We start from the raw sequence: 24,585 nt of genomic DNA, 5'->3' as shown, positions 1-24,585 counted from the left end.
AGTGTGCCTTCGATTTGGGAGGTTTTTAGATGTGCTTGTAAGCCTTTCTGCACTTATATGTGCATCCCAAACTAAGGATGCTCATATATTCACAATACTTTAAAAGAATAACACTGTTAATGCAAACAGATATTAACATTTACCAATATGAGGCATGTGGGCAATTCTTAAACTACACTTTCTGATTTTTATGGACAGGAAAGAAGACCAGACAAATACCATCCCTTATTATAAATTTCTTAGATGTTTTCATCCAGGAGGAGTTAAAACAGTGTGGCTATAATGTTGAGGAACAGCAGCAACACAAGATGATCAAATATCACTAATTTAGTGATATTTGACATTTCATGGGGTTACAGTGAGAGTGAAAGTGCATGGCTTTATGAGGCTTATCACTAGCAGGCAAGTGAGCTTGGATATGATTATTTATTTGTTTGTTTCATATTTCACAATACAATGTGAAGATCAGTTTGAGAAATGACCTTGGTAAACTTTTCCAGTGCCTTATTAAGCTTCTTATTGACTACCAGGTAATGAGAAAATGTCTAACTCACCGGAAATAAAGCTAACTCACATAGCAAATGTCCTTCTAAGATGCCGCCTACTTTAAAACTAATTATAAGATGTATAACTTAATAGCATTCATTAGCTAGTGGAATCCCTTGTAAGATAAAAATAGTATTGCTATTAAGACTTTCAAATTGCATACAGAATCTCTTTCACACATTGTTTCTTAAATAAAGTCACATTGAGCCAGAGGTGCAATTATTTATGGGGTCATTCATAATTCAACGCTCTGCTTACAGGTGGAATTTTAACCCACGTCGTCCTGACACGATTCAAACGGAGGACATTGTAATTAGAGTGTGAGGAGACAGTGGTGAGGCATAAAGATAAAGCAAAGCTTTCCTTTGATTAAGTTAAATATATTGGAATAGAAAGCTAGGGTGTTTGTCCTTGGTGGCCGACCACATAGAATTAATCTAAGACAACATGCCCAACAGATAGAAAGTGGGAGGGTGCATTTGGTGATCGCCTCCCAAGGACTCCTATCTGGCTGTGCACTTCACAGCACGCTCCTCAGGGATTTGACGGATGACACCAGCACCATGGAGTGATAGGCTATTATTTCACTTTGCATTGGATAAATGGCAATGCGGGCTTCTACCTGTCGCCTACCGTTCTCATTCTTTCATTCTCTTCTTTTTTCCCTCATCTCCAGGCAGTATGCCATCACACATCACCTCAATAGTAGGGGAAAATAAGAGGGCTGAGATTCCGTCTGTGGAATTCACTTTCACATTTCAGATGAGCGGCTTTTTGAGTTTTTTTTTTTTCCGTGTGCACCCTGTAGTTGAAGTGGATGTGGAGAGTGAGGGAATGGTGGATAATGACCGGCTTGTATGTAATTTGCTACTAGGCTTTTTATTTTGTGTGAAATGCATTTCTTTTTTCCGGGAAAATGCTTTCTGCGTGATGTAATATTCTCTCTCTATGTTTCTTGCTTTTAGACCAACAGTATTCATGGTCGCCCTCGCAGTACTTCGATGAGGACAGCTACTCCCCTCCACCCAGGAACATGAAGGGTCTCTCCGGCGGCCGCCCTACCCACCTCCAGCTCACCTCCCCCACCTCAGCCCACACATGCGGCCTGGCTGAATGTGACCATTCCCTGGACCACCACCTCCACCATGGTGACTCACGGCCCCCCTCCTACCTCCTCAGCCCCACTGAGAGCTGCCCCCTTGAGGGTCACCATCGTTGCTCCCCACGGAGTTCCATTCACTCCGAGTGCATGGTGATGCCGGTGTCAATGTCGGCCACTGACCACTCCATCTCTAGTAGCACTTTCCCTCGCATGCACTATGGTAGCGCTACGCGGGACAGCGGTGGAAACACTTCTGGCGGCAGGGAATCCCGAGACGACGGTGGCTCATCCTCGCATGGTGGGAGCGGCAAAATGAACCGAATCCCAGCAAACCTCCTGGACCAATTTGAAAAACAGATGCCGCTGCACCGGGATGGTTTTCACACATTGCAGTACCAACGCACCTCCACCACAACCACAACCACAGAGCAGCGAAATGAAAGCCCTGGGCGTATACGCCACTTAGTCCACTCGGTACAGAAGCTCTTTACAAAGTCGCACTCCCTGGAAGGTTCCTCTAAGATGAACGGCACCAAGGGCGACTCACACAGGGACGGCTCACACCACCACCATCACCACCACCAAGGCCACCACAAACACAGCAAACGCAGCAAGAGCAAAGACCGCAAATCCGACAGCAGCGGCAAGCAGCGCTCAGGAGGTTGGTGGAGTTCAGACGACAACCTTGACAGCGACAGCACGTACAGAACGCCAAGCGTCATGTCACGGCATCACGTGGACCACATCAGCCACTGTTACCCCGACTCGATGCACGGCCACCTGGGAGGGGACCTGTCGCTAAAGACCTCCAAGAGCAACAACGATGTCAAGTGCTCAGCCTGTGAGAGTATTAGCATGGCGCCGGAGGGCAAGTTCATGAAAAGGAGCTCCTGGTCAACACTAACAGTCAGCCAAGCCAAGGAGGCCTACAGGAAGTCCTCACTCAACCTGGAGAAGCCCATGACGCCCACTGACCTCAAGCCCAACCTCAGGCCCTGTCACTACCTACAGGTGAGCTTGGCTTGTTATCTTTCAGTCTGAGTTCAGTTATACCTGCAAATAAACACTGCCATCATTTGGGGTGCACTATAATATTTTGACCGTCTTTAATGGATCTCCATTGCTGTTTATGGTTCTGAACTTTTTTTTGTGTGTGCATCCTATGTTTAGTTAATATTTACTGGTCTCCACCCTGACATTTAGTTAGTTAACAACTAAGGACTACATGGAGGCTGTTATTACCACTGACCAGACATCACTTACAGGACTTTTTTCTTTTCTGGTGATCATTTATAATAGTGCTTGTGTGTGTGTGTTTTTTGTTTTTTTTGAATGAATGAATGAGGCAAAACGCTGCTGACGCAAGAGCACCCCTGTTGTGTGGGAGGTATTTAATGTGACTCGGGACGCATTGTGTGTTCACGCTACCAAAAGTATGTAGACAAATATGGACAAAAGCTACAAAAGCAAAGATCGGTTCTCTCAAAAGCGTCCTGGGGATGTTCACACCTACACATTACGCTGGTCAGTTGTGACTGGATTCCCAAGGACGGAAGTTAATGCAAGGTCTAAACCAGGGACATAGATAGTCACTATAGCATCTGAGCGGACAACTGCAAGAATGTAAGCTTCATAAGAACCTTTAACAGTCCAAAACCTAAGCCCGCCGTGCAACAACAGATCATTCTTTTTCAAGAGACACCGTGCGTCACTAGAAAAGGAAGAAAAGTTGCTAGTACAATGCAAACCTGTCCTATGGCTCAGCATGTGTCTGGCAGTAGAAAGGACTAGAACAGCGGGACAAATCAATTAAGTCTGTAAATGATCTGCAGCAGTGGGGAAGATTTGGCCACATGAGAATGAAAGGCCGGGGATCAATGTTGATTTTCCCCGTGTTGTTTGCTCCAACATTCCATAGATTTCAGTTCGGTAAAGGGTTAGCACTTAGCTCAGGCCCATGATCGGCTCTGTGGGAGACCCCATAGCACCGGGGGGATCAATTCAGAGTGAGTCAGCACCATTCACAGAAGTGTTGCACAGGCTTTATCTGCACGCTGGAGGGTATACAAAATAAGAAAGCGTGCTTATGAATCCCAAATTGCAAATCCAAGTGGGTAAAAATAGATTCTGTTATGATACCACTGCAAGTATAAAACAATGTGATACCTGATAGCATCGTGTCAAGTGACGCCTGAAGCCAAAATAAAGTGGGCACTTTAGCGCACTAGGAAAGAGCACTGGGAGACTCTAAGCAGAGAGTGTGTCGTATAGATTACAGACTGTTGTAAATGGAAAGCCAATACATTTCTCACGTCGGCCGACTGAGCCAAAGAAAGCACTCGGTCCACATCAACAGTATTTTTTATTTTAGAAAATTCTGACAAGCGTATTTTTAAACATAACTAGCCATCATTTTTGAATTGGTCAGACAGTGCATTCATCCACTCAATTTTTTTTCTTTTTTTCTTTTTTTTTTTTTTACAATTCCAATAAGTGCAGTAATCTCCCAATGAGAAAGTTAAAGTGTTTGGTGCCCACACCCCTTCCTGCCGTTTGTTCATTCAGCTGAGGTAGTGTCCAAGTCGCGGCACTATAAACACTTCTAAAAATAACCTCCTCTCCTGCTTCCTGCCGCAGGGCTATATTTAGCCCAGCGTTATCAATTCAGTCCGTACAGGGTGTGACACATCTCCCCTCCCCGGAGGAGAATCAATGCCCTCTCAGGGACCTTTCAGAGAAGATATATTGAAGCAGAGGTGGAGAAAAAGTTGGAGATGCACACTGGTGAGGTTTATGCTTCAGTGGATGCAGGGGGGGGGGAAGGAAACAACGCACAGGCTGTTTTTGCTCCCCATGGCTACAGTTGTTGCTCATAACCAGGGGCAGTCAGGCAGACAGTTAGGCCCAATAGTGAGGGATGATACTCTGCGCACACTGTGGGGTCACACTGAGAGGTATTCATTTCCTGCTGCTGCCGAATTGGGATTATCCACAACTGTCTGCACTGTAACGACATAAACTGCATCCAGGGAGAGAGTGTGGACTGACTGTCTGTTTATGTGTGAGTGTATGCGGGGAGGTGTTTCTTTCTTTTTATCACACAGCAGATGGTTTGATGATATGCTAGTCACCTTGTTCTGTCCTTGGTTGATGACAGAGTGAAAAAAAAAACTTCTGACGTGTTGTAAAAGTATGAGACGGCAAACAAAAAAGTTGTCCTACTGCCATGTTGATGTGGGTGCACGCAGCGGGTCTCTGTGAGTCTTTGTGAGTGTGAGTGTCATGTGTGTATATGAGATCAATGAACAAGGCATTAGGGAAGACAGAGATGGATTAATATTCGCTGCTCTTTCTCCGAAATGACAAATGTTGGGGATTCAGACCTGGCATTAGCCATCACTCCCTGTCATTAGACCCTACTTGCCCTCCCCAAGACACACGCGTGTTGTTATTCCTTCATGAGATTAACTTTTAATGAAAGGAGGCGATTGTGACACGTATGCACAAATGATGACAGACTCACCTAATATGCACATGCAATAGGCGTGTGGGATTTCTCATGAATCTGGTCTGCAGTGAGAGCTGCAGCCCATGCATCCTCTCGCTTGTGCACGGCACATGACTTAGCCAATAACTTTGTCTTACTGACAGCTCTCAGCCCTGATTAAGTCTGCTGCTCGGGCAAACTCAGGCCTGATCTGTCGCTGCATACAGTAGTGCAGTACAAAGGGAGGATTAGTCTTTGATAGTTTTGCTGATAGGGCATTGCGGAGGGATTTAATAAGCCAATTAATTGCCATGTTGGCTTGCCAAAGGTGGAGCTTGAGAGGCAGAAAGGCTGCTGATTAAAACACAAAAGGGAAGTGCAAAGCAGCAGAAACAAAACTGACACTGTGACGGAAAGCTATAGCAAGATACACCTACACACACACACACACACACACACACACACACACACCAACACAGGGGTCCTCTAACAGTTTCGTTAGTTTCCAGATAGCAATCAGGCCATGAACTCCTTCTTAGTGAGTTTTTGTCTCAGGAACCCCAGGATCAGACAGTAGTTTGTAGCTAAATGTTATCCATCTCGGTTACCCTGAGGCGACAGTGTGACTTTGTGGTTATCACAGTGGTGGCAAGCATCTGCTCGTGTTTGTGTTTCATTATGTCAGACTTCTTTTCATTCAACAAGTAGGTTGTCATTCTGTGACTATTTAATAGTCAGTCATGTTCCTCTCCCATGCCAGATCAATAATGATGGCCGACTATAGCGTCCTAATTCTTCGAGGTTTCAATAGTTGTAATTATTCATTACATTAACACGTAATATATTATACCTACAGTTTATTCCAGCCTAGGACTTGAATTTTAAACTAAACCTAAAAAGTGTAATCTCAGATGCTATTTCTGGCACTTGAAGTCTGTTTACTCTAATGCTTAATTTTATATCATGGTTTGAACAGCTCTTGTCAGTCAGTCTTGTCAGATGGCTCAGGATTTTCAGCAACACATTACATTCTCTCCCACTGTCCAAAGACATGCTCGTTAGGTTGATTGGTGTGCAAGTGAGCGTCTGTCATTCTGCGTTAGCCCTGCTATAGACTGGCGAGCTGTCCAGTGTGTACCCCGCCTCTCGCCCAGTGGCAGCTGGGATAGGCTCCAACCCCCCCCCCCCCCCCGACCCTTCACAGGACAAGCAGTTACAGAAGATGAATGAATGAATGAGCCTTGCCAGAAGTGGTCAGTAACATTACTTGTCAGTAAATGCTTTGCCAGTGTCCGTCATGCAGCAACAAGCGTCTGCCATCAATCCGTAGTTTCATATCACTGGCTTCCATTGAAAATGACTTGTAGCCAGTTGTTTGTTTTTTTTGTTTGTTTGTTTTCCGGTAAACCGAATACACCATTAGTCTCTCATTGGTATTACACAGAGCAACACCATTAGAATCAAAAGGATAAGATTGTGGAAGACAGACAGCAACTCACAGACACCTCTTAGTGCGCGAGTTTCTTTTTCCCTCTATTATCGAGCGTTTCTGTTGACGCTTTCATGCTAACATCTGATGGCATAAAGTGTCGGTAAATAAACGACGTGAAGACAAGATTACCATACAGACTTGTAAATGTTGCGCGTGTGGGTGTGTATTTGTGAAAGATGAAGACGGGAGGAAAAAAGAGGTGGGTGTGCAGTGGGCGTTCAGACAGAGAGAGCGAGAGATAGAGGAGAAAAAAAAGAAAAAAGCACCTGTTCCAACACACCCAGCGTGTCCATGCAATCTGGCTGGAGGAAATGAGGGGCTGAAGGCCGGTGGGTGGGATTACCAATGATTGGAACTTAAAGAGCTCTCGAACCCCGTCTCTTCCTTCCTCTGTCTTTCAACACTTTCCCCATATTCCTACAATATATCCCTCCCATACCTCCTCTGTCCCTGTCTGTCTCTCACTCTATTTCTTTACTTAATAGCAGTGACTTATGTTTCTTGGTGGGTGTATAGATAGAGCCGCAGAGTTAATCAATGAAATGCACTGCTGCACTGCGGGCGCATTGGCTGATGTCTGCCTAGCTTCACCACTGAGCACACACACACACGCACACACACACACACACAAACTTGTGTTTCTATGTTTGGAAGGACTTCCCATTGACATAAAGCATTCCCTAGCCCCTTACCCTAACCCCTCCACCGCAACTTAGTGCCCAACCCTAACCCTTAAACCAAGATTAACAGGTTTTAACCATAGACTGTATGACGATGGTGGCTTTATCAGTGGTTTTAACCCACATAGAAGTTGTGTGGCTCAGAAAAATGTCCCCAGAAGGACAACATGGCCCCTTAACGTTGGCATTTCTCAAAAGTTCAGCCTCCACAACCGAATGAAAACAACACACACGCGCATTTATACACTGCATTCCCCGTGGCCTCCTAGTGAGCCACAGATCAAAGTACTGAAATTAAAGGTAGACACACACAGCTAATATGCCAATGCCTGCACAATCCTGCTATGAAAGGCTGGTGAGTAAATTATTACACCAAGGTTATTTATGGGGAACCCTGAAATGCCAGAACAGCTTGGGCATACACCGAGACCTGTACTCCACTGGGCATCGAGAAAACCCTCATTATACCATGTGAAATATATAACAATTTTCTCCAAGACATGCCTCTTCTCTATTAAGCACAGTGTAGTTAATTAAAGTTGGTAAAAGGTCTGTTATTGTGAGAACGGAACTTTAAATACAAAACTTCTCACCAACCCTCGGCTCATATTCACACAGGGCTTTAGGTCATCGCCACGGAAAGAGGTCTCATGATTGTTCAGGACAGAATTAAGGCACATATATTTCAGTCTCCCTAAGAATACTCAGACACCTTATGTGTTTTCACTGCAGTCACTACAAATTCAGTGTCGCCCATCTTCACAGGGAGACACTCTACAATCCATCCAGTTTATCAGCAAATCCAAATTAAACATATCTCACCGCAGCTTGCGGCTGTCCTCAGGCGTTCCGTTCATTAATTAGACGTCTAAAAATATCAAACCCCTCCAAGACTTAATTAACCCATCGACTCCATTTGGTAGATGGTGTATGCCTGTCTGTGGAGGGGAGATGAATGACTTTCACCGGTGTGTGTTTGAGCATGCGCTCATATCCGCGTCTCAGTTTGTAGTGCAGATAGATCGAAAGCATCACAGTGGGCTTATGCTGTCTCTCGTCTATTTTGTTGTTTGTTGTCATTCATGTATTCTTATTTGTGTCTTTTTGTGCTGGACTTCTGTTGTGTCATTTTTTCCTACATATACTGTTATTATTTTTCATATTGTAACACCAAAGCCTTAGCCTGGAAGCCAGGCTGATCTTATCTTGCCCACAGCATTTCTATTGGGGAAAGTTGATCTGGAGGAGCTCTGTTGGGAGTTGATTATGCTCCTGATGAAGATCTGCTTGGACAATGAAATCTGTGCGCTGTTGAGTTGAGAACTGGTTTTTAACATAGACTGTATAAAAATGGACAATGCGTCGTCACATCCTTGCATAGGCCAAACTAATGCTATTTTCCTGGGGATATGCGCAGCGCCATTTTGTGAGTTTGGAGTCAGTCTGGGTAGTCCCAGAGTGGAGCCACGTGGAGCCGCGATATCGATGACCCGACCACACCCCTGCCGGACTCACGTTTTCGTTGATTTAATACTATGCTCTTTTCTACCTCCACCAGTTACAAAGAAATGTTGGATTACACTATACTTATTATTTTATTTATTTTTTTACAACTCTCACGGTCCCATGGGATTGTTTACGGAGAAGTTGGCATGGTAACTGGTAGTCGCCATATTGATATTGTAGCATCAAATAACTAGCTAAAACAAAACTTATCCAGACTTGAACATGCATCAGCATTATATTAACTACCTAAAATGACAGAAACCATTCCTTAAAAAAAAAAATTATTTGACGTGTATTTTACAGTTTTAGTTTGGCCCAAATCCCATCCACTAACATGGAGGAGGTGGAGCTTATGACCTATACTGTAGCCGGTCACCAGGGGGAGCTCTACTTGCTTTGGCTTTATTTTTGGGGTTCAGTTCCGCTGTCCATCTTTATACTGTCAATGGTTTATAACAAAATGGCTACAAAGAGACTATCCAGTTGCGAGCAGAGGTATTTTTTTTCTGTAATCCATAGATCATGGTACCATGCTAAGTGTTCAAGAACAATATTCCCTTTAATTCCTGCCTAATCCCATGAAAACACCAGTAGCATGTTACCGGACTCATATTCTAATAAGAATTCAGTGTAGGCCAGGCAAGCACATCCTAAATGTAATTTTCCTAAATCACGCCTTTCTCCTTTCTGGATCATCAGACTTTTGCCCTCATTCATGCATTTGCAGTTTCGCTGCCAGCTCTCTCGTTTGTCCTGCCAGACTTTTTTGTCCGTCCCAATTGGTTAATTGGCTATTACTACAAACACAGACCTAGACTGTAATGTGTTACTTGCACAAAAGACATCCGTGCGCTGTAAATATACTCTGGAGAAATGGCTTTAATGTCATAAATATCCCAGCATTAATTCCCATTCCTCCACACCCGCTGTTCTAACAAGTGTCAAATTCAAACATCTTGAATAATTGATCAGATGTGGCTGTATCACAACCCTCTCGTTGTTAATCAGACAGAATCCAAAATCAGCCTCTGTTGGGAAGTTAGCATGGAGTGAGGGAAAAGCGCTTGTTTTTAAAAGTAGAAGCCTTATAATTTACATGACTAAACAAATTATTGGTATCAAGTTATTAGTTTCGCTTTTGAGAAGACGTTATTTTTCTTTTTGTTCTCTTTCAAATTCAGTATTTTGTTTGAATGCGTCACCATAAATCTGATTGTTTCCATACTTTTCCTTTGCACCTTAGAAATGGTTGTTTTATTTTCCCTTTGAGTAATAATCACATTCCGATTCCAGTTTTTCCAGTAGATTGCATTTGCATTAATGTCATGTGCCTGATGCATTAGTGACATTTGGATGTGGCCTATCTCATCCTGACATTTGCCACAGACAGTCACCCAGTTCACTGTGAACCTGTGAATAGTGAGTCAATCACCGATTGGTAGAGGAAAACACATAAGTAGCACGACCAGTAGGCTATAATGTTACATTTATCCAATATTTAAATTATCAATAGTGGTTCGGGGGAGACTTCTTGACTGCAACACTGTAAGGTCACTTACTTACCATAAGGTCAAAGAAATATCGACAGGAGTCAGATTTAACTTAATAAACTTTAAAGAAGAATGGATTTGTGCTGCTCTTGGGCTGATCTCCCTGTCAGGACGTTAAAATGAGTGATTGTTACGGCAGCAGTGAAGTCTCACATTTAATGGCAATGTCATATTTTATGAGAGCAGACTGTCGCCCATGTGAAAGCTTTGCTGAAATAGAAAATACAAGAGAGGTTTGCACTTTTGTAATAGAGAAAGGGTGTGTAACTGAGCATTGAGTTTGTGAATAATTATCACAAGTTCATTACATGAGTGAAGTTAAACCTATGTTAAAGCCTTTTCCCTTCCTGTCTTCACTGTTCAGCATATTTTAATAAGCTACACCACCATGTTCAATTCAGAAACCCATTAGAGTTGTATATTAATATTGTGTCTGTGTAATGGCATGTACCATAATAGGACCTATTTTTTAACTGTGCCGCATGATTATGATTCAGTTCCACACGATGTATATTAGACTCTGGCTTAAAACAAAATGGTTATTAAAGTGAATTAACCTCCACTCAGCACTGTGTTACCTGTATGCAAAGATGCTCCGTTTGTCTTCCTGCTCACTCCACATTCAACATTTAAGACCGCCTTGATGTCACTTGTTTCATTGCGATATATTCACTCCAAAAGTGGTAAAGAGAGGAAGCGAGTGCAAGTGAGACACCCTGTTCTGACTCTGAATGTGATAATGGCGACGCTGACGCCTGGATACTCAATAACCCAGTTTAACAAGTGGAGGAAAAGTGTTCCCTGTCTGGCTTGTTTTGATGGCAGGTTTACACATGCCACAGCTAAGACAGGATGAGCAGAGATACCTCCTTCTCTCTAGTTACAAAGGTGTCTTCCGCCAGTAATTATGATTAACCACCGAGCCAAATTTACAGCAGCATTTCACTCAAGGGTTTTAAGCAGTTTGTAACCTGGCCAAACTATAGAAAGGCCAAAATACCGAGCAGCTGTGGAAGCGGTGTGAAGGCTTTAATGTGTGTTGACTCATTAAGAAAATGGTTCTGTGTCTCATACTGGGTGGAATTAAATGTGCCAGAGGTAGGGGGTTCAATTTAAGTGTCTGTCAAACGGCATGTTGCTTCGTCACTGGGAAATGTTCTGTGTTTTTATGCTATTGCTACATTTAGATGTACATGGGCCTCTAAGGCTTTGTCTGCATGTACTGGATACAGGTATTTTTTTTAAAAACACAGCTTTTGCTATGTGTTTTAGCCTTTTTATCCGCACACACAGTGTTAAGTCGCTGAACTTGGGGCAGCTGTGGTTCGGTAGGTAGAGCGGGTTGTCCACGAACCGGGGGGTTAGCAGTTGATCCCCGGAATGTGCCACATGCCGTAGTGTCCTTGAGCAAGACACTGAACCCCCAGTTGCTCACAGTGCATGGTACTAGTGTGTTAATGTGTGTGTGGGTGTGCTTGTGTGAGCGAATGGGTAGAGGCGTCTGTGACTGTAAAGCGCTTTGAGTACCAATAGGTAGAAAGGCGCTATATAAAAGCAAGGCCATTTACCATTTACCATGAACTCAATGCAGGCTTTGGAAAACGCCTTCTAGTGTGCAGATATTTCGAAAGCTCATGTGTAGCGTTGACATGTAGCCAGGAGTTATGGCTATGACGTTAGAGTGTGTGCCTTTTTTTTGTGCAGTTGCAGCTAAAGTTGCCTGTGAAAGAAACTTAGACATTAGACATAAATGTGCAGCTACCCTTCCACTATATAGAGGAATTCATGGGGTTAACATATATATGGCCACCTTTGTGTTTGGCAAGTTCTTGACAGCTCATTCATTTTGATTTTGCATTGTAGGAATGCAGAGGTGGGAAAATAATGAACTGTGCAGTGTGTGTTGTTCTGGCCTTTTACCCATGCTTAATGTTGATGTACAATGCAGTACAATGCAAAAGAGTAATATGCCATCACGATACCAGAATATCTGATATGCAAAGCAATAACTGTTAATCTTAATAAGGTAATAATAAATCAACATTTCATTTGTAGCTTGTTGCACTGCTCAAAAAGTGCCCAAACACAGTTTCATCGCATGCAGTACCTCTATAAACCCAACATTATCCATGTCTTTGTCTCTATCCCTACCAACCAGGTGCCCCAGGACGAGTGGGGGGGTTATCCTGGCGGCGGGAAGGATGACGAGATCCCTTGTCGTCGGATGCGGAGCAGCAGCTACGTTAAAGCCATGGGGGACGAGGAGAGCGGAGAGTCCGACTCGAGCCCCAAGACATCGCCTCAGAAGTCGGTGCGGCCAGACGCCCTGGTCAAGGCAATCATCAGACCCAGGGACTTGCTGGACTCCCAGAGGTATGATGCATTCTGTGTAAAGCTTTAAGTCGTTCTCTCAGTTTGGCATTTTTTTTTTGCCTTCAGTTTGACGGTGTTGGCACAACTCAAGCAATATCCATCTTAAGAACTCTTAATCCCATTTTATTTCTTGTACATAACCATGTGTATGGTAATTATGTGATTATATTATCTGTCAGTTTTGGGTTTGTTTGAAAAAAAAAAGTCTATTCATCTCAGTGTCTCCTTTGAGGGATTCCCCAGGGATCCCACCTGGGGTCACTGAGATTGTTACTCTCAAGATACTCTCAAATAAAGTAAGTTGGTCAAATTTAATTAACTCAATGTACTAAGATGCTTTTATTGTTTTTGCAATGTATTTTTAATGTGTTCGTATTTTGAGATTGTGCTTTTTAAGAGCTTAAGTTGTCTCCTCTGTTATTTGACAAATGTAATATTGGCGTTGGCGCATGGACATTCACTCTCGCAATGTTTTCATGTTTCATGTTTGGCCCCACCATTACATCAGTGTCGAGCCCTCGATAGCTGAACCATGTACTCACTATACTTCCTTTCTGAGTATTCATATCAGCTCTAAAAACGTCTTGAGCACATTCTTCTGGGATGTGTCCTATTAAATGGTGAGGAGACGGAAGGTTTTTGTTTTGTAACTGAAGGGCGGAAGAAAACTCTCATAAGAAGATTACATGATGAGACGAGCTGAAGACAATGTCATAGGAAACAGAACACCATCTAATATGTTATGGGGAGATTCAAGAAGAGTTACTATGATTATGGCATTTAAAACCTATTAGAATGAAATTAGATAACTGAGTACTCAGATCCATAAAAAAATACTTTTGCGCCTTTACACTGTTCTTTGTCATGATATTTTTCTTTTTTCTGCTCTCTACTTGCCTCAACATTTGTGGTACCTCACATCTTTCCACCATCTTTATTTCATTCATTTTCCACCCACTTAAATACAGTTCTGGGTAAAGACCAAAAGATGTTCATAACATGACGCACACATTGTTAAAATGTATTTTCTGTCCCTTATTTGTCCCTTCTTTGTAGGGGTTTACTGTTCAATTATGAATCCATAAATGAAACGATTCAAATGTTGACTGCCTGATTATGAATTGTATTGTTGTAGCAGTTCAGATAACAATTTATTCCATTGTCTGAGGCAGTAGACGAGTACTTTTTAAAAGGTGAGATTATGAGAAAGCGAATTCACTTTCACTCCCTCTTCTAGGAACTTGTTCCCCTTTGTTCGTAGCAGAATGTGAAAACAGTAATTACAGCCGAGATTCACGGGTTTATTTTAATAATGTGACAATTTAAAAGATATCTGCGACCTGCTCTTTCACAACAATGGATGTTTTTATCTGCCTCTCTTCTTGTATGTTGAGTGCATTTACCAGCCAAGGTTTGTGTTGAGTGTTTCGGGGGTCTCCGTCTAAGGCCTGTGGGCTCACCTTAAATAGCACAACTTCTCTTTTAGACAGTGAGATGTTGTCTTAAGTTTTGCTGGAAGGGCTGCACAGTTGACCACAGTCTGATTATGAGAGAGACTTTGATTTAAGAGCAAAATTTGGATAGAACTTGTTGCGGACTTCATTTAAGAATTTATTAACTGATTTCTGTTCCATTAATTAAATTCAGAGCCTCATCCACTCCTTTGCGTCGATGATGAAATAAAGTTGTTGGCAACTGCTACATAACCTTCACCAGAGAGAAAAATCATAGTGCGAAAGGTGTCATATCAAAACTATCAATATTAATTATTGTTCACATCAAAAATATATTAAAAATATTATAAATATCCAGGGTTGCGTAAATATTGAATGATTTGGAGTTGGAAACATTTCAGTTAATCCTTGCTCTTGGAAAATTAGTTGTTTCCTTCAAAGTCAGACTCAGAGACGGTCATTTCTGTGTTGTGATATAATAAACAGGAATTTCTAATGTTAAAGAAAAGCATCATATTCTGACTTATATCTCAAATAAATAGGATTATATAATACAATTTATGCTTTTCAAATGAGACAGGGAGTGAGGGACAAAGACTGATGAATTGATGTATACTGGATGTCCAAAGCATTTGGCTGTTGCTACTGCTGCTGAAGCAAAGTGTATCCTTTTACATTTCTCCTCCATGCAGTGTGTTTCACTCAGAGAGAAACACTCCTCACAGGATTGCTGCAATTCCTGCATAAATCACACTGCTTGTCTGCTCAGCTTCTGGTCTGCACAAGCCTAAAGGCAAATAATCGGACTTAAATTGGAGACATTATGAAAAGACAGCGTTGTTTCTCATCTAAGTGCAGAGTGTGGCCTGTGACAGACATGTAGCTGCGGTATGTAATGCGAGTCACAGTGAGAGAGCAGATACTGTCAAATGCTGATGATTCCCTCACTCGTATTGATATATTCTAGTCTTTCTCTTCTCAGGCTGCTGACCCCGTGTTCATTTCTATTCAGCAGAGGTTTTTAAATTGCTACACTCTTGTACAGGATACCCTTTTCCCTGGAAGCATGCAAACCGCAGTGGGCAACACCCGCAGAATAGGCTAATACGCATCTCCACTGTTAACCTGACCCTTGTGAAAACACGCACAAACAGGACTAATGGTGGCAGACACTTTCTGACGTCTCTCTGCAGGATGAGAGGGAAGCAGGGCAGCAGAAAACCAGAAACCAGCTTGTACTGTCAAATAGTTCCCTTTTATGCTTACATAATAAGCCAGATATTCATCCCAGGAGATGTATAATGACAAATCGAATGTTATGGATCATGATCATAGAGGATCAAAATGACATCTGCCAGAGAGGATAATGATGTGACGTATGAGGCAGCACAATAAGGTGTGCTACTTTTTTTTTCACATCTTGCATCGCTATCCATTCTGAATAAGTGTAAACAGTGAATGATTTATGAGGATGCAACAGCAGGAAGGGCTATCAGTTGCAGTTATTGTACTCCAAGGCCCCTCTGAATAATGGCTCTCTCAGTGGTTAGACCCAGAGTCTGCTGGGCTCTGCTGAAAGCAAGGTATTGACCAGCATGGATCAGGCTGTGTGGCCTGCCTCTGAGTCCATTGACAGTGAGGGCGTTATTGAGTCTGCAGGAGAAGGTTTGTTGGCGCATTCATTTCAAGCACCAGGAGTGTCCCCAAGGGTGTCATTACTGAAGAGTCCTGATACTCCCCTGAACCCGCTCTAAGAAGGCCATAATGTGGCGTTCTCCGAATTCTCTCTTCTCTTGAAGTTGATTTAGTGCAGCGCTGCACAATTAAAATGTCTGAGTTGATATCAGCTGCCCTTTGCTGAACGCAGATATACCTTGTAGTGGTATTGACATAAATGTACTCAGCGGTACAGAAATGGCAAATATGTGGTCATTTAGAAACAAAGACTCCATTACCGCCACAACTTGGTCAACACTTTTATTTTCGAAAAGATACTCTACAAATCCATATCTCTCTTAAGGTTAGTCTTCCAGAAGATGGAGGTTCTCAGAAGTCATTGTCTAGTACGTAGTTCAGTGCTTTGTTTTTTAGTTGTCCCACTGCATCACGCAGCCTTTACTGGTCTTCAGCTGACAGACAGCCACCCTGACGTTATCCTGTAACATACTGTACCTTGATAATACTGAGAATCCATTTTACCAAAGTGCAAACTGTCCAGGTCCAGAGACAGCAAAGCAATTCCACATCACGAGGCTGCCTCCACCATACTTCACCTTTGGGATGATGTCTTAACGTTAGTATGCAGTGCCCTTTCCATCCTTGGTTTTATTGGAGAGCAGTCTCTATATATCCTTCCAATAATGTACCATTGGGCCTTTGTCTGTAGACACCCACATCTACAATCCTGATCCACTGACTGGACAGCAGGTTGATATTTCCAGACTGTTCTTGCACCTACTGTTTGCGGATGCTGCTAACAAACTTTTTTCGAACCTACCTTTACCGTGAATGTTTAAATAGCGTATTCAATATGGACAAGAACGGCACAACAGACTTATTACCAATCTAAGTAGAGAGCAGTAGATACAGAGACATCAGGCAAACAATTCTATATTTTATACAACTAGTATTGCGGTATTTATTTGAAAACAACTATAGCTTAAAACATGGGTAGTTTCAAATAACTGGTTTACAATTGTTTTGTAACAAAAAATATCTTTTTAGGACATTAAGCAAGCTTTGTCTTTGTCTTTTTGTAGAATCATTTTTTAACTCACTGTTAAAATCCCTCATTTAGATGTAGATCTTTCACCTTAAGAGTATTTCATTTACATAATACACCTGTCCTATGCAATTTTAATTCTCATTTGGTTCAGTCATCATTTGGTTCTCTGCACGGAACATCTAAAAATCACAGTATTTCTTCCAAAGTGTGGCTATTTTCATCTTTTATTCTGTCCTGACTCCACACATAGGCACCATCAAAGATGCGATTGCCACCTGACATGAGCGCCCTTATGCTATTACGGTTTATCGGGCTTGTAGGGATGGAATTAGATTGGATACCAGACAGAAGTGGCGAAGGTTGGATTTCCTCCGCACTTGTAGCAATTTGATGTCCCTGTGGGCCGTTCAAATGGGCCAAACACAAATTTGACAGCAGCGGCTCCCTCAAGCGAATCATGTTAAAGTGAGAACAGGCTGTCAAGTTGTGTCACCTCCCTCTATCTTTCTTTCTTTGCAGCATTCTTGTCACTCTTGTGCTGGACGGGGTCGCCTCTTTGTTCAAAGAATACATCCCTTTCATTAGATTTAAAGTGAGATGTCAGTGATTATGTTAATTAATATTCATTTACCAGCCTCACCGGCCTGGTCCTATACGTCCTGGAAGCTGCAGAGCCGACAGGGCATGATGAACTCAGTGTGGATCAGCTTCGGTCGGACCTGCCAAAGATGTTTAAAGAATGTATTAATGATGATAAACTGAATGGCATGTGGCAAAGTTTACTATAAGTCATTAGCATAATGAGTAGAGTCAGTGATTATATGTCACATCTGATAACAGGTTGACACACATCTGTGTCTTCAATTGACATCCGTTTCTACCCTAACTACAAATGACTGTGACCCGTGTCTAATCACACAAGCAAATCAATCAGATCCATTTTTGGTTCTTTCCAAAAATAACATTGTTCCCCCGCCTCCATCCGTGATTAGGAGTCGCTATAATAAATCAGCGTTAACACTGGCAAAGAATTGGATATATCCTGGTTCAGCATAGTGTAATTTCTCATTTAGATAGCTTTGTGTGTGAGCAGTTCTCCCTCAGATCTCAAGGTCAGAGCAGAATTCCCGTCCATTGATTTGTGGCTTTGTGGGACGTGTCATGCATAGTTAGACAGCTTTCCTGTTTGCGAGGCTGTTTCATCAACGCTTTATGCATCTGTTTTGACTTTTAACACTGGACACTGGTACAATGGACCATTTTCATCTTCTACTTGTAGATTGCAACCTTACTGATGTTTTGAATAGTCTGTACAAGAACGTAACTGTGTTTCAGTGATTGCAAGGTTTATTAAACTCTTTTCATCATCATCTTCACATGCTCACCTCTTCATGAAGTGTTCTTAAGATTGACTCGCCTTCTTCTAGTTTTCCTGCACCCCACTTTTAACAAAGAGTTTGTTAAAAGTAAACACATCTTTCTGATTGGGTTCCTTAATCTTGATCAAGTTGGAAGCTTTGTTAGTGTGTGTTTATTGCTTGTTTCAAAATCCCCTTTTTGGTGACTCAGATATTCACCCTCTCCCTTTTCATGTACTGTTCAGCCTAGTGATTATTTTGAACCTTTCCCCTCAGAAAAAGCTATTGTTCAGGGACCACCGACCGCGCACTTCCGCTGGCGGCATGAAAGGCAGCAAGTGTGAGATTCCCATCATCCCTTGCTTTGATATTGGCCGACAATGGAGGCGCATTAGCGCCAATCAGAAACATTAGAGGAAATTTGCTGTGGCGTGATTTGATAAAGGGCCAATGCGTTCTCAAAACAGCCTCCCTTCCCTCATCCGCCGATAATAGACATCGTTACGGGCAGCGTTGGGTGAAGTAATACACATTTTAAGCCGTAGCCAGTACACTTCTATCTGATCTTGTCAGCTCAGGGAAAGACAGATGGGTTTCTTTTATCCCCATTTGGCTCAATTAACCAAATCTAATTAGCCACACAGGGAAACAGTGAGTGATTTATGATGTAGTGTAACTAAAGTGTGCAGCATTTCATCATCAAATACTTTGTTCCACCGTATTTTCTGGTCAGCATTGGTGGACATTGTGCTGTTGTGACACAACCCATAATGCACTCCTCATTGTGTCATTTCTGTGTTTCATTTGGAGGCCATTGCCAGCTAAATCTATCTGTAACATCGTCCCACTTTTATCATCACACCAAGGCCATGTTGTATCACCCTAATGTTTGCAGCACTTTGGTGAAGCCTCCCAAGCAAACATTCAGTGTGCCACAAAGTCCATGCAGAGCCAGCTCCACTGGACCTGTGCCCAGTGACGTCACGCCCATCCGACTCCCACTTGTGGGACCCAGTAACTCTGTTTTCTTCTCTACCCACAGCTCTTACCGCCTGGATAAAATCAACAGTGACATGCGTAACTACATCACCAATTTTGCTGCAGACTTAAGGTGAATACAGGCTCAGTGCCTACCCTGCCTACCTCTCTGTTGCTGCCCCGTTGCAGTGGTCAGATGTCGGAGCCAGCTGGCTCGCTGCCCTGCTGACACGCTCAATATGGACGCCTCGCGGAGCAAACACTCAAGACCAGTCAATGAGAGGTCACCGGGGGCGATCTGCTCACACTGGCAATGTTAAACACAATAAAGATATGATGACTCACTGCTACACATTACATCAGCGTGAGAGTAAATTATTTAAATTCAGATTTATCACATCTATAGTGACGTAGCTCTTCTTCCTTACAGCTTCTTCCCTTTTACCACTATAATTACACTGTTTTATTTTTGCTTTTGGATGTGTTTTGATGTTTAGAAGGTTGATCTTACTTTGCAAAAACACAGGGCCTTGCTACAGCGTCATAAGATGGATTGGGTGACTTTTAATCACACTGACATTCTCTTGCTGCCAGCATTTATCGCTGTAAAAAGTCCAGAAACTGCTTACTCATCCCAGTCTGCCATTAGAAACAGATCTGGCGGAGGGAACCTAACCTCACTTTGGTATTGCTAAAGTGACTCACGTAGTATTCTTTGGTGTACTAGGGGAGCATTTTTGTTCCTCTGCGTCTTTCTGTTCATCTTCTCTCCAGCGGATTTCTAACCAGCCGAGGGTTTTCTGAGCACCTCTTTTGCCCAGAGCATTTAATTGACCTGGCCGCCAACGCGCTGCTCTCCGAAATGCTTGCTCACTAACTAGCTCCTGATTTGCATTTCCCTCATTCCCAAGCATTGATCGGACGTTTCAGCACAACAGAAATCGAACTGCCTTTTTAAGGACACCGATGAGCACATCACTGTAGTGGGGGAGAGAAACAGAAAGAGCGAGCTTCCCCTCTTGAGGGACACAGTGTCATAACCGGTCTCCCTCTCAAGTTCGGGTTGCCCAGAGGAAACCTGTTACCCTTAATAGCGCTTAATCGCTTTTGTCATCATGTTACACCTGCAGCGACCGGTCGAACTGCTTGTTTATCTCTGAAATTATGTTTAATTGCTTAATAAACCTGATCGTGGCTCTAGTCCCACTCCCTGTCTGCTTCTCTTTTTCTTTCTCTGTTCAGTCAGAGCTACCACTTGCAAGCCACCAGGGACATGCATCCAGGCATGGCCCTGGACCCCTCTGCCAACTACAACTCGCCCAAGTTTCGCTCCAGGAACCAGAGCTATATGCGGGCCGTCAGCACCCTCAGTCAGGCTAGCTGTGTTAGCCAAGTGAGCCAGGTGAGTCTGCACCAGATCAGTTTGGAACGTTTTTCAAACCCTACCTTGTGCTGGAGTATAGTGATTCTTACATTTGGGGTTAGTCTCCAAAGTTGCTGTATAGTTCGATTGCTCTTTAGATGTTGTCTAAACCTAGAAATCCTTTTTTCTTCTTTAACACTCGGTTTGTATGACAGTTCACTGCACATTGTTTATCTGGACAAATTAAAGGACTCCAGCACGGTTTGCAGAGATATTCATCTCCTTCTTGAAAGAGAGGCGTATTGATTTGTTCAGAGTCTTAAAAGCACAACTAAACTCCTGCTAATTCCAAATCCCAGTAGAGCAGCGAGATGTTTGTCTTTGAGACTTGATATTACCTAATTGGAGAGGAGTGATAACCATCAAATAATTTCTTCTCAATAAACCACCATTTTATCAAGTCCGTTTTAAAGACATTACAAGATACACCATGCACATCTGAATCAGGATACAGAATACACACTCTGTGACACTTTATGGGAAGTCACATTGTATGGTATTTGCAGAAAGCAAGAAGCACTGGAACCAGGCTGCAGGTTATCAGCTGTTGAGGAAACAATTTCCAGGCAATACTTGAAAACAAAATTAGTTTTGGTGGCATTATCTCTTCTGTACACTCAGATTTTAGCAGCAAGCTTTGTTTTTATTCAAAGAGAAAGCGACAGGCAGAGACACAACGTCAGGTCCTATAACAATTTTAATTCATTTCTCCAGAAACATACATCCTCACTGTCTTAACAATGGTGAAAGCATGCCTATGGCTTTTGTTTCTCGCAGGTGAGTGAAACAGAAATAAACGGACAGTTTGAGTCTGTGTGCGAGTCAGTGTTCAGTGAGGTGGAGTCCCAGGCCATGGAGGCTTTGGACCTGCCCGGCTGCTTCCGAACCCGAAGCCACAGCTACCTGCGGGCCATCCAGGCTGGTTACTCCCAAGACGATGACTGCATCCCTCCCATGACCTCCACTGTCACTTCCACCATCAGGTCTACCACAGGTAAGGATAATAAAAAAAAATAATTTGCACAGTAGGATACGCTACATTCTCCTTTTTGTTTGCTTACAGTAAGTACTTGACAAACTGACTTTAGATGCTCATATCTGACATTGATTTGTGGTAATGGATGGATATAGAACGGTTAGTGTGAACTTGGTTGTACTGTCAAACAGCGTTGTATCTTTGCATGAATCACCTGTATGTTTCCATTTTTTTATGGAGGTATGATTACGGTAGTCACCACCTGTGAGCTGTGCCAGTTCATCCTTCTGTATTTTGGATACAGTGCTGCATCTGCTCATCCACTGGAAGCATCAGAGAGTAAAGCTATGAACCCTATTGAAAATCACAAATGGAAATATATATAAAAAAAAAACAAAAAAAAACCTAGGTCAGAATAAGGACTGCTTTTTTCCAATACGTTTAGGAAATCTGACATTTTTTTATAGTGCCACATGGTGACGGCGAGCATTCAACTTTATATGGAAATGGGCGACGAAAGGGTATAATTACCGTATGCATTCTTTATTTAGATTCACATTGTGTTGCACACACTCAGCTATGAAATTTCTTCGCTCAAAGAATGTTTACTTTACACAAAATATGTTGCTCATGTTTACACACAATGAGGTCCTATTACCAAGCTGCAGACTATTGTTGCTAGACCTGGATAATGGGTAATGTAAAGCTGACAATGACTACACTGGAACTGTCTCACTGGTTAGTGAAATATATCACATATGCAAATTGTCACAATAAATCTAAACCTACTCAGCTGTATTTCTTTCTGATACTGAGCCTTGATTATAAATTGTAAGCTGTTGGTGGTTTCAACTATTCCTATGACTGCTGGATTCACAGAGGACAGGAATACGTCCTTGTACAGATGACGAATGTGGGAAGAGAAGAAGAGAAAGAGCCCGGACAAGAAGTCTGAGTGGATTCCGCCTCCTCCCACAGTAGATTCATGAACTAACAACAACAGCTGGGCTATAATAGGGAGAGTTAGAGGTGTGGACATCTGGAGATGTGCTTATTATCAATTCTTCATACCCATAAATGTTTGCTTACACTGCTTTCTCAGTAAACTCAAATATCTTTGCATTTTTTTAGGATGCGGAGTTTGCCACTGTTTTGGACACGGGGCAAAATAGTGCTTTGATTCAATCGGTCATACTGGACCTCACACTTTCAATAGGGTTCATACTATACTTCCTGATTGATGAGAAAAGGTTTGAAAGCTTTGCTCATCTTTGCCTCTTTTCACTGCACAAAGTTCACATTTCCTTACCTCAACTGAAAGCGCAGGAGCATGCAGGGATCGTTATTAACGTCTCATTTATTAGAAGTTATTGTCCATTCTTTGTGATGTGCTCAGCGAGCTGGGATTTTCAGCTTTGTGCATTGAAAAGATGTGAAGAATGCATGCTACAAATTAAGGCTGAGAAGGCAGTGTAATCCATTAAAGAAAATGAGTCAAAATGGGAGCTTTGTTAATGTTGGACTGGATTTAACGTCTGTATTGTTGAATGATATTGGAGAGATTTAAGTTGAAATGTAGAAATTATGTACAGATGGTATACATATGACCGAGTTGAGACAATAATCATCAGGTAGATTTCAACTGTTATCTTATTTTGACTCATGGCATTCAGTGCATGACTTGATGTTACTGCTTTGTGGCAATAAAAAGCACATTCTCTCCAGCTGTTCCCACCTGTGGCCATATTACAGATACATATTTACATTTGTCTTACAGACAGAAATTATGTGCAGGAAGACTCTTGTTTACCCGACCAGGGAAGTGTACAGGAGGATTTGGCAGACACGGTCCCTTTGACTCATGATGATCTAGGATGCCCCATCAGAAGAGACAGACTTTACCACCAAGATAACATGGGGGCTAAAGCTAAACCTCTGTCTGGACCGCCCGTTTCTCCGAGTCTCTTCAGCTCTCCCAGAACTAGCGTCCCAGAACGGCCATCTCCAAAAGCCATCCAGGCCAGTATCAAAGAGTCGGCTACCTTGGCTGCAGCTATCAGCATGCAGTGGAAGGAAGAAGTCTCTGCCATGCGTAGAGAGTTAGCAGAACTCAGGAGGGACCTCTGTAAAGAGCTTCGTGCTTTCAACAGTAATTTCAACACGTTCACGCAACATTACAACACGTGGTCTCCCCAGGGTGCCAACATGGCAGCTGGAACTGGTGCAGGTTTAGGTGGAGGAGCTGGGCCTGGTGCTGGTACAGGGACAGGGACAGGAACAGGAACAGGAACAGGAACAAGACCAGGGGCAGGAGTAGGGCTAGGGGTCGAACGGCTTGGAGCCTCTGCAGCAGATACAGGCACTGGGGGAGCTAGAGAGAAGAAACCCCAGGTATCTAAAGTGTCTGTGGGTACCCAGGCCCGAAGCAAGGTCCTGGTCCGGCAAAGCACTGCAGATGCAGCTGTTAATTGTCCAGAAGAAAAGGAGGAAAATAAAGTCTCCCGTCGAAGTCTGCCAAAACAGCTCTCAATGGACCCAAGCATTCTTGCCTGTCCACAGTCAATGTATGTGGAGAGTGCCATACCACTCTCTTTAGATCCAATACTTCCTGGCTCAGTTAGAGCTGTCCTACCAGATCCGTTTGACTTGACTGATGCGCCCTTGACAGCCAAACAAGAACTAGAGGTGCCAGACCGTGCAACTGTAAGTTCCTCAGACATGGCTACACATGAGCCAGTCACATCTCATATTACAGCGCCACCCTCATCAGAAACAGTTCTTGAGAGCCCTCAGGATTCACTGACAGGAGAACAAGAAATTCTAATTACTCCGCAGCTAATACATATAGTCCCATCTAATGAGTCCCATTCACACACTGAGCCATCTCAGCCTGATAGCATGAAATCCCCAGACTCAGAGCAAACTGAGAGAGATA

General features: G+C 42.9%; 1 protein-coding gene across 1 annotated transcript in view; it reads left to right on the top strand.

Moving 5' to 3' along the window:
* The first annotated feature begins 1,441 nt into the window (after positions 1-1,441).
* dlgap2a (discs, large homolog-associated protein 2a) overlaps positions 1,442-24,585 on the top strand; it is a 49,975-nt gene continuing 26,831 nt past the window's right edge. The window contains exons 1-5 of the mRNA XM_084568638.1: positions 1,442-2,659; positions 12,522-12,736; positions 19,316-19,384; positions 20,494-20,653; positions 21,452-21,668. Coding sequence (XP_084424764.1) covers positions 1,580-2,659; positions 12,522-12,736; positions 19,316-19,384; positions 20,494-20,653; positions 21,452-21,668 — 1,741 coding nt within the window. The 5' untranslated portion in view covers positions 1,442-1,579. The remainder of the gene's footprint in view (positions 2,660-12,521; positions 12,737-19,315; positions 19,385-20,493; positions 20,654-21,451; positions 21,669-24,585) is intronic.

The sequence above is a fragment of the Chelon labrosus genome (assembly GCF_963514085.1).
Source record: "Chelon labrosus genome assembly, chromosome: 20".
Taxonomy (NCBI): Eukaryota; Metazoa; Chordata; class Actinopteri; order Mugiliformes; family Mugilidae; genus Chelon; species Chelon labrosus.
The sequence above is the reverse complement of the archived record's forward strand: the minus strand, read 5'-3'. Positions and strand labels throughout refer to the sequence as shown.